Raw genomic sequence first — 11,715 nt, forward strand, 5'->3', positions numbered from 1 at the left:
GGTAAGGTTATTCAGCGAAGGAGAACGCAACCCATTGTTTCAATGAACAACTGACGCAAAACACATTCCAGAGCACAAAAACAAACTCGCACAAATCATTTTCTTTACTTTAATAGTACTGAGAAACTCATCTAACAATACAACTTGGTGCAATACTATTGCTGCCTGAAATAAAACCAGACTCCTATCATGATTATTGCCATAAAGGTAGTACAGTTTAACATGAAACCATTAAAACCATAACATCAACTATAAATTCAAAGCTACACTCGTAGCTTTACAGCATGTAAAAAGTAACACCAAAACCAGATCAGCAAGAAGATAAAACACTCGGCTAAATAATAAACGAAATATAAAGTTTGACGTTTTAACATGATCCGTATATTTTACATTTTAAACATGCTTTGATGATACAGATGTGGAATACTACAGTGTTGAACTGCCTGGTTAAATAAAAGAAGAAGAAAAAAAGAGTTGTAACAATAAACTCGTGCATAACAGCTACACATTTGAAACACTTATAGAATGTAGTGTCATTTTTGTAGGGCTGCATAACGATTAATCGCGACTAATCATTTGCAGAATAAAAGTTTTTGTTCACATCATATATATGTGTGAGTTCTGTGTATAATTATATATATATATATATATGATGTGAACAAAAACTTTTATTTTACAACCGATTAGTCGCGATTAATCGTTATGCAGCCCTACATTTTTGTAAAACCACTTAATTCACTTTGGGGTTTACATAGGGTTGGGTGATATCCAACAAAGCAGCATCTGAATAGGATTGTAATGCAGATTTTATTTGTCCAAGTTTCATGATTCCTCTCAGCAGCATAAATGCTCTTAGAGTTTGAATAATTTTCGTTAATTCATTTGGACTGTTGATTGAGTAGTTGTTTCAATTATGCTTCTAACTGACACTTCGCTTCGCTATTATGGATATCTTGGATATATCCCTCGAAAGCATACTGCACTCCCTTTTGTTATGCTCTCTCAAAAATTTCTCCTGTTCGCCAAAAATGACTAATTATCTCCTTTGGAATGTCTGACACCGGCGCAAACATACTGTAATAGACTTGCCAGGTGCAAAAGCTTGTCAGGCATAGCAACAGTAACTAAGGAGGGCGGGGCTTAGCAAAGGGTCAATTGTGCAAATTGAAATAACGTAAATTTCTGTCAATTTCTGAAAAATTCACATATATCGCCAAAAAAAGCTTGTATGAGGTGGTTTTCAGGTCAGTCGAAAAAAGAAATATATGTTGCTAAATGAAAATAGTTTTTCGCATTTACAGATCACATGACTTAAGGAAGCGAAAGTGTGTACTATAACCTCCTAGAAATTGCTAACAATTATAAGGGGCAAAAAAACATTCAAGCGTTTGCGTTATCTTTGATTAAAAATAACGGCTAGTGCTATAGCTGCGATACACATAAACCTGCCAGCATGTTTTTTAATGACTTATTGCTAAAAACGTACGTTTTAGTCGCATAACATCAATTAACGGAAACGTTGTCAATTCGCAATAAACATTGGAAATTTTTTGCGCAAATCTGTAATGGAAACCAGCTAATGACTCAATGAGTACGTTTTTACATGCACAGAATAAGTGGATAACTATCAAAAATCTGCTTACTATAGAAAACTGTTTTCATGCGTTTCCATGCAAATCAATAAGCCGGCTATGCAGACAACTGCGTTAAAATGGGACTTGAAAAATTATCAGTTTTCTCGCAGGCAGTGGCGTCACCACCTATAGTAGATTAAAGTCATTCGAAAAGCCGACAGCATATCTGTCTTAAGCTGTATTGTTGTATCTCTTCTCGGGTCTGCAGAACCTGTAAATGTAACATGAGCTTCTGTTTTCACAGTTTCTCTGCCAACTGCTTTTGTCGAGCGGAGACTTTTATGCGTTACTTTGCGCTTACTTCCGCGTGTGATGTTTATCTTTCATACGCGGAGACATGCGCACATGGACAAAACCGTGAGAAAGCCGGTTAAAGTGTTTACATGCCACGCGAAATCGGCGTAATGAGCAAAAAACTACCTGTGCCGATTGGTTTTTGCTTATGCCGTTTATGGGCTTTCCCTGATAAAGGAAAAGCGTTTTACGCATTTACATGACCCCACACGTTATCAGTTCATTAAGCATAATCGGTGTAAGACTGTGCATGTGAATGCACTCAATGAATTAATTCGAAACTTAGATTTGTATTATCACTCAAAAATGTTTCGGTATGTAAAAAAATGACGTAGTAAAATATACTTTATGTAGGTTAATACTGCTTTATATTACAATAGTTTTTTGGTGCATATGAATGAAAATGAGTAAATTGCATTCTTGTGTTTAGTTTAACACATTATGCCTACAAAAATTCGTGCAGTAAACATTTTTAAAAATCTCACCCAACCCTACATGTCCTCCATATTCTCTCCATCAAATGTAAAAATGATAAATAATGTAACAGCTGAATTACTGTTCCTAATACTTACTAATACTGCTTTAACAGAAAGATGATCTCATGTTTGGCATTAGAAGGTACATCACCACTCTCCTACGATGAAAACTTGTTTGATCGTTTTTTCCCAACAGCTATTTCAACGGAAGTCACAGAACTGGGAATGTAAAGCACTAGAGGTTCCTTGGAAGCAGTTGCAACGTACAATTCACCACCACGATTTCAAAGCCACTTTAAATCCTTCATATAAAAGAGAACGTAACACATAAGACAGCACATGCTTGCGGGAATCATCGCACTGTAGTGTTGATAACACAAATGGTCCATAACTTTGTAACAGGACAGGGCAGATGCACACAATGGAGGTCGCAGAGCAGCACAGCGTCTATATATCAGTCTGCACTTTGTGTTCTGGCTGCTGTGCCATAGCGTGCAATGTATACAGTGCAAGTGAAAGTCACAGTATGTAACAGAATAACATCGCAGGGATGGCAGAATCGAGGTAAACATCTTCAATTCATCTCATCACTCAACTTTAAAACTAGTAAGACTCGACTTGAGCAAATCTAAATACAGCTTCAATACGTCATTCAACATTATGTCTTTATCCAGCTTAAAAAAAACTACAGAGGAACTACCGGCGATCTTAAAAACAGCTCCCAAAAAAAATCAAAAGTTTTCCTAAAAGTAGTGTTTTTAGAGTTACACGCGGCCGACCTTCGCGTCGCCTATGGCGCCCCATACATCGAACACAAACTCATCTGGAAATGCAAAGTCACCAAGAGTCTCATCCAAAGCTTCGGCAAACTCATCCGGGTTCTTTTTATCCTTGCCGAGTTCCACCATCGTGGCCGCTGAAAAACAGCACAACAGTGAGAAATTAGTAAACATTGCATTTATTTAACATTGATTTATTTATGCAGCTTGCAATTGTAAAAAAACAGTAACAGAATAAAAAAAAACTTGTAAACGTACCAAGTTCACTGTCTCTAATGCCCATGTAGCTCTCCAAAAGATCATCCACTTTCTCAATAGCTTTTTCTTCAAATGCTGAGGGCTGAAACACCAAACAATAGTTATGCATTTTCATATAAATGTTAATTTTAATAGTTTCAAAGTAAAAAATGTATATATAAAAATATACATAAATATAAAAAATAATATATATATAAAAAATCTATTAAAACACATTATGAGAATATCGCCACTGGTATATTTATAAGCAGCATGCAAAAACATCTCTCTGACACTTATAAAAAACAGTTTTATATAGTACTGATAAGACCAAAGTTTAATAATAATCGAGTGCTCGTATCGCGTTAAGAATAAATAAGAAACCAATAGTAACATTACCGTAAAACTTCAAATAATAGCCCGGGCTTTTATTTTCCCAAACCTTTCGTCACACCAGGCGTCTAAAAGAGACAGGCGTCTATAAGAGACAGGCTTTTAATTTAATTGTTCCAGCATGTCAGCAGGAGTTTACCACATATTAAGTTTTATTTATAATTTGAATGTGTTTAACAAAACAGTTCGTGTAAGAATAACAGTCTTAAATTATTGGCAGCATAAATAAAGCGAACGAGGATATGCTTTTTATTGGTTGTTGCGTGAAATCTTACCCAGATACAACAGTGCTATTTTCTGATTGGCTATTGTGTAGCCTCTTTCTTAAATTTTTTGAATTGGCTCGCTCGACTAGAACTCCAGGGGATATGGGCTTGATAGAGAGAGCAGTGCGGCCAGATACATTTTGGGTGCTGTAGCATATTAAATATGATAAACAGTGTCTCCGCGTGAGAAATACAATGTGTGGCGGGAGTGCATGCATGACAAAAGACTGAAAGCCCGGCTATTATCAGCGGCCTCAAAACACTACCGGCCCACCGGGAAAAGTCCAGGCTCTCCCGATTGCCACTTCGCTACTGTCATCATCACTTCAATCCTGAGAAGAACCTTGTTGTGTTGTCATAGTGATGAGTAACGGAACGACTGCGTCCGTCACGTGATATCTACCGGTAATCAAAACTTTAGCGTGTGCTATCTGCACCATAGAACTGGCTTAAACAGACTATCTGACGGGTTTTAGAAGATTAAATACAACCCGAAACTAAAAACAGACCCAGCCTTTATTTGAGACAGGCGTTTATTTACCCAAACCTGTCGTCACACCAGGCGTCTAAAAGAGACAGGCGTCTATTTGGGACTCGGCTATTATTTGAAGTTTTACGGTATATAAGTATAGTTTTATTAACTTTTACCTCGCGCCAAAACAATAACAACACAAAAGACACTAAATATGAATAAAAAACAAGTAATAGCTTTATCATGACACCAAATACTGCTGATTTGATCTCATTTTGACCATCAAAAACAAACAAGGCGAATATAAGAGCCAGGGAATCCCTGTCAGAGATGTAGCCCAGAGAGGGCGGTGGTCAGCGGGGCGAGTGAACACTGACGTCCACTCATGCTTTGGTTCTCATACGTAGAAGAAGTCGAGAAGAAATTATGTTTTTTGAAAAAAACATTCCAGGATTTTTCTCATTTTAATGGACCCCAACACTTAACAGTTTTTTCAACGGAGTTTCAAAGGACTCTAAATGATCCCAAACGAGGCATAAGCATCTTATCTAGCGAAACGATTGTCATTTTTTACAAGAAAATAAAAATATGCACTTTTAAACCACAGCTTCTCTTCTATCTGTGGTCCTGTGACGCGCCAGCGCGACCTCACACAATACGTCATCACGTCAAGAGGTCACGAATGACGTATCGAAACTACGCCCAGTGTTTCCAAGTGTGCAGAAAGAGGACCGTTCCAGCATTGTTGTATGTCGAATGATACGAATTAATGTCTTTGTGTCAGTTTATTGTTTAAAATGGTCTGCAAATGTGTGTTTCATATATGTAACATGTGACCTATCGATGTCATTACACAATTACATGAGGTCGTGCTGGCACGTCACAGGACCAGAGATAGATGAGAAGTTTAAAAGTGCATATTTTTCATTTTTCTTGTCAAAAATGACAATCGTTTCGCTAGATAAGACCCTTATGCCTTGTTTGGAATCGTTTAGAGTCCTTTGAAACTCTGTTGAAAAAAACTGTTAAGTATTTAGTTAAGTGTTGGGGTCCATTAAAAAGAGAAAAATCCTGGAATGTTTTCCTCAAAAAACATAATTTCTTCTCGACTGAACAAAGACAAATATCAAAATTTTGGATGACATGGTGGTGAGTACATTTTCTGGATTTTTTTAAGAAAATGGACTAATCCTTTATGATTACATTCATTTGGATTACTTTTCCAGCCCTGGAAAACTACAGAACTGCACTGTGATTTTCCAGGGCTGGAAAAGTGATGTCATTACCCTTATCTCAGGATCATGTGTTGCCAATTTAATCAATTTCTCAAGCCTCACATCAACATGTTTAGTTTTGTGTGCATCCCTGTTTCATGCCATTCGAGCAAGACAGGTAAACAAGCACATGCGGCGTGTGCATAGTTGGCGATACGCAAGCTTATCTCAAGATCTTCACAAACATATTTGCTAGAGGTGACCCATGACATGAAATGTAACTGAGCTCACCGTTGTACCCTTGAGCAAAGCACTTAGGCCAACAGTCTTACCAGTTCCTCCACGGTGGCCGGTCCTTTAGATCTCAGACGCAATGTTCCTCTGCCTGTTCCTAACTGTGCCGAGCCCGACCTGCTTCCAGAGCGCTGACTGATCATGTCTAACAAAAAAAAACATTTTAAAAATGAATGAGCACATCAAATTCATTGCTTTTCGCAATCTTGTAAAAAACGTAAGATTTACCGAATGCTTTCAAAGGTTCCACCATCTTCAAGACAAAGGTTTTTCCTTTAGGTAATTCCTTCAGCATTTTGGCAACCTCATAGTGGCGACAGCCAATGAGTATCTGCCCATTGATCGACTCGATCATGTCACCCACGTTGATGACTTGGATCTGATCAATAGTGCTGCCTTCTCTGATTCTCTGTAAAAGCAGCAGATGATTTTTAGCATCGCTTTGTTCATTTTAGATGTTTAGGCAGGGCTTAGTGATAATATAAACCATGCAACAGTGGTAGACATTTTGCTATACTGTTTACAAGGCAAAAACTATGGCTGTCTCTGAAATCCCCACTTATTCACTATACCCTACATTATTAGTCCACTAATAGTGTCCACTTGAACATAAATGTGTGTCAGAATTTTGTATACACAACCAACCAACCAACCTAAAATTATAAAAATCCACCTACTCCATTTAATCCCACTTATAGGGGCCGTTTCCCAGACAGGGATTAGACTACTCCTAGACTAAAATAAATGTAAGAGCTGTCCAAACTAAAAACAACTTGCACTACCATATCTTAAAATAAATCAGTGCCCTTTGTTTTGCCTCAGAATGCATGTCAGTAATGTTGTTAGTAAGGCATGTTTGTTAAAACTAGTTATATTTCCTAATTAAACTAAGGCCTAGTACTGTTTTAGGCTAATCCCTGTCCGGGAAACCACCTAATAGGGTCTCATAGATAAAGCTGTTTTCATTTTCTTTGCAGTATGATGTCACATTGCCCAAGCACCGCCCACATTAGCGCTAATTTGGCCTCAGACTGTATTAACAGAAATCAGATCTATTTTAATCTAAAAAACTCGCTTGTCTGTATAAATTATAAATGCACATCTGGTGGGGGTGAAGAGCAGTAGCTCAATTTGCATTTAAAGGGTACATACAAAACAGCAAGTTTTTTGTCCCACCCAAGTAGGGGCAATTTTGACATGCTATAATAAATGTGTTCTGTTGTAATAAATCTGGGGTGTATTTTGAGCTGAAATTTCACAGACACACAGCTGAGACTTAGATTACATCTTGTAAAAGGATGCATAATAGGTCCCATTTAAAGGAGTGAATGAAAACGGGGACGCTGGGTGTCCGAAAGCACTGGGGGTAAAAAGTGAATGAGTAGCGACTAACTAATTACTGAAGTGCATTATGGGATAACATAATGACTGTCCACTGAGGGGCAACCTTCCGATCTCTTCGATGAAGCCAATACGGAAGTGATTTAAACTGCAATTCATCGATTGGCTGCTAGAGGCTGACTCCAAAAGGGAATCAATCCCATGTTAAATTGCCCATTTTACAATAGAAAATAATAATGTTTACAGCCTGGTACAAAAATAGTTTTTGGTCTGTATAGCTAATTTTGCTTGTCATGATAACTGTGAGGGGGGTAAAATTTTTTGTTACATCATACGTTTAAATGATATTAAGCCTTAAAGCCTTCTGCATAATTAAGGGCGTGGCCACTTGAGTGACAATTGAACTGCCACTGCTGTCACTAGAATCGAGCTGGGTGGGCGTGGTTAAAGCAACCAGTCACCACAGCTTCACCCACGTCCTGCCTCTTTACCCATATTCGGATATCCGCAAGTGATACGCGACACAGGCACCGCCTACTATTGGCTTCAAAAACGATCTTCAGAAACCTATGTGACGTCGCGAACATTACATCCATTATTTTTAAGTCTATGCTGTCAAATAGTGCACTATATAAAGGTATAGGGAGCTATTTCGAACCCAGTCTATACCAGAGTAACCATCAGTGAGCAAGACTGCTTTGCTTTATTTATAACAGCGCTAGACAATACGGAGGAATGAGTAAATACAGAGCGAGACAAACATCCTAAGCAAGTTTGCAGTCACACATGCATATTCTGGATGATATTTAAAGGTTTTTAAAATCTGACTTTTCATGCTATAATTGAGTCCTCAGTGCTTATATCAACCTAGAAAATATGAAAATTAACAACCCAGTAGGGCTGCACGATTTGGAGAAAAAATCTAATTGCAATTTTTCTGATCAAAATTGCGATTCGCGATTTAAAGTGCGATTCATTAGTATATAATAAAAGAGCTACATCCAGGTTTGTTGTGGTGGTTTTAATAGCACCAAAGAAAGATGCTGTGCTACTGTTTATTTAAGACCTCTTAAACATTGTACCAAAGTGTCTGCAGGACTTTGCTCTTCTGCAGACAAACTTTTTTTTTTTAATCTAAGAACATTAAGAAAATACAGTTTAACAAAAATGTATTGAAAGTTTTATTTAAAATAACATATAGGCCAATGTATTTTGGCTGTCACTACAACAATGCTTCTGACAAGCAAATGTTTAGTTTTTTCTTTTAATCATAAGACTATACTTATCTTGTTTTACTTTTCAGGCATCTGTAATAAATGTAAATATATTAGTTATTAGAATCTATGATTTAACATAAGAAAAAATATACTTTCAAAGCGGTGCGGATGTGCGCGTGCAAGAAACTATACTGTAGGTCTTTCGTCTGCTGTGTTCCGGGCTTTAATGAAACCTGCTTATAGTCTGATGAGGCGCTTGTCACTGTTTGCGATGCATGACGAGAAACGGACGTATATACACCTTTTTTAAGTCCAACATTACACAAAAGGGAAAGTTTTCGCGCATTTCTGTCCTTTCATTTGAACTATTTGCTAGTTTATTTCTGCATCAAATTATTTTTACTGAACACGAATTGGATCTAATTAACATTCAACTGAACAACATAATAAGAGAGACACAAATTAAGCTAAAACAAATATAATAAGACAGCATGACAACCTTCAAAGGTGTTTTTTGCTATTCAGCATTTATTTTATTAACAACATTAACTCATTTTTTACATATAATGGATTTCTTTATGCAGTTAATTAATAAACAATCGGTATCGGCCGTTCTCGTGCTATTGCCGATATGCCGATGGTTACAAATTCATCAAAAATCGGCCGATAAATATCGGCGGCCGATACATCGGTGCATCACTAAATAATACCGACCCTTAATCTGGACTATCCAACTACAGCAATGCCATTTAGTGCAGAGAGAAATAATTGACAGCACAATTGAGTTTCAATTTCAACAAATCATCATCATGGCAATCATTGTTTGCGGTTCATCAGCTCATTTGCATTTTAAAGGACACACCCAAAAATGCCACATTTTTGCTCACACCTACAAAGTGGCAACTTTAACATGCTATAATAAATTACCTGTGGGGTATTTTGAGCTAAAACTTTACATACGTACTCTGTGGACACCAAAGATTTATTTTACCTCTTAAAAAATTCTTATGAAATGTCCCCTTTAAGTTGAACTCATCCGATCAGACAACATAAATGTTGAAACTATCAGTTTAATGATGATTTTACTTGGTTATTGATTTTTTTTGCACAAAAGTAAACCATCATTACTGTGATGTAAAATTACTCATTAAAATGAATATTTTTGTCAAACAGGAACTTCTCACCTTGATAAAAGCATAGCCAGCTCCATTGTCAGTGATGGTGAGTCCAAGGGCATCTTCTCCTTTAAAGACATCCACCTCTTTCCTCTGGCCCTTCACGTGAGCGAATATAAAGTCCTCCAAACCAATCTGGCCACCCAAGAGTTTGTCCATATCCACTTTGTGAGTGTTCAGTGTGCAAAACATTACCTGAAAATACAGACGTATTCATCAATCAGCACACAATTACAAACCGTAGAAACGTTTTTAAAGGCAGCGTGCACCTCACCTCTGTTGGAGGTATCCCAAAAGCCTCTCCTATCTTGGCATACAGTTCACGCACGTTGCTGAAGCCCTCGATGCGACCGGTGGGGCTGCCGTGAGCTAGCTGGGTGTGGAAGATCAGACGAGGACGTAGGCTGGTCGGTGGAGGTGGCAGGCCCTCCTGGGTCGCTCCTCCGCCCAGGCTGACCCCACTACCATCCAGCCTATCCAGGCCTGAGACGTTCAGCCCGGCTCGGATCGGTTCTGCCTCCTCATTCTCTACCAGAGGAGATGCTTTCTTTCTGCGGCCCAATCCAAGAGGCATTTTAAATGGAGCTGCTGCTGTCGTCTTTTATTGTAGGGACGCAAAGTTTTTTATTATAAATTTTGTGAAGTGTCTTTAACTGGAGATGTCTGTAGAAAGGCTTTATAGCCCGGTGCCCAAATCAAAGGAAGTCTCTGCCTGTGAGGTTTTTGGTTCAACCCATTCACGAGGAAATACACACCTAGGATACAAAAAGAGAACAGATGAGCTGGACAGTTATAACAAATATAATATACAACTCAAAATATATATAAACGAATTTTAAAATAGATCTCGTTTGGGGCATAAATAATTTATGAATCAAAAACATGAAAGGCTTATCTTAGTTACACAAAAGCAACAGTTATATTACTAACCTGAATTACATTATATCTACCAAACCAGTAAACAAAAAAACTTTCAAGTGTAAAAGTTCAGATATCAATTTAAGCAGTTTGATATTTCTGTCACATACTGAAGCTAAAGTAGCTAACAACAATGTGAATTAGCATGTTAGCAATCCTCTACATTTCACGACACTTACCAAACTAACAGACAGTGAGAAACCCGTAAACAACCGGACTGTCGAGTTTATAGTGTATTCATTACAGAAGACAGATGTTGAGGAATTTTAAGGCGGGGGATTAGGGAGAATATTCTGGTATTTTAGATGAGGAGGGCGGATATCACATCACTCAACACAACCTGAAGCTCTTCTTTACGGACCCGCATCACGACTCAAGCGCCGGCGCACTGCTGACACCTACAGACGAGACGGGATAACTACACCTCCACTTAATATGACAAACAGAACATATTTTATAATAGTATAGCATTCATGTCCTACCGAGTGAAACCATCAAGAAATATTTCTAAGTATTTATCTGATATTTGGTGTAAACCCCATTGACGTGTAGGTGTCAGAAGTGCGCTTGTAGACGCCGCAGTCAGCGCTTTGTCCCGTTGCTGTGATACGTCAACGTCGCCGCCATATTGGAACGGGACTGCACACCAGTGAACAGTTTTTTTTGTGGGGAATTAAAGGTTTATTTGGTTGTTTTTCGTCCGATTTTAATGACTTACGATCAACGTGGAAAACAAAAAGACTTTAGGCAAAGTAAATACTTCCAGAACAAACATATGAATATGTTAAATATTGGATATGAAAGGCCTACTTGTTTTATCAGAAACTGTGTCCACATCAGACGGAGTTGCAATGTTATCATGATGATGTATAATGACTATCGACTTCCATTAGGGCTTGGCAATATCGACCGAAATTCACATCTGGGATGAAATTTGGGAGTATGATGAAAACTAAACTGAAAGACAGGGTAAATATACAGTTGCACAACATGCAAGCTGGTTGA

The 11,715-nt window shown here is 37.9% G+C and overlaps 1 protein-coding gene across 1 annotated transcript; it reads right to left on the reverse strand.

The window, feature by feature from the left end:
• Positions 1-95: 95 nt before the first annotated feature.
• Positions 96-11,063, reverse strand: gipc1 (GIPC PDZ domain containing family, member 1). The gene is made up of 7 exons (XM_065263367.1): positions 10,890-11,063; positions 10,067-10,547; positions 9,802-9,987; positions 6,288-6,468; positions 6,098-6,204; positions 3,442-3,523; positions 96-3,320 (listed from the first exon to the last, which is right to left on the reverse strand). Exons 2-7 carry the CDS (start codon positions 10,364-10,366, stop codon positions 3,169-3,171), a joined length of 1,008 nt encoding a protein of 335 aa, XP_065119439.1. The 5' UTR covers positions 10,367-10,547; positions 10,890-11,063; the 3' UTR covers positions 96-3,168.
• Positions 11,064-11,715: the final 652 nt, after the last annotated feature.

Source organism: Paramisgurnus dabryanus, chromosome 3, assembly GCF_030506205.2.
Source record: "Paramisgurnus dabryanus chromosome 3, PD_genome_1.1, whole genome shotgun sequence".
Taxonomy (NCBI): Eukaryota; Metazoa; Chordata; class Actinopteri; order Cypriniformes; family Cobitidae; genus Paramisgurnus; species Paramisgurnus dabryanus.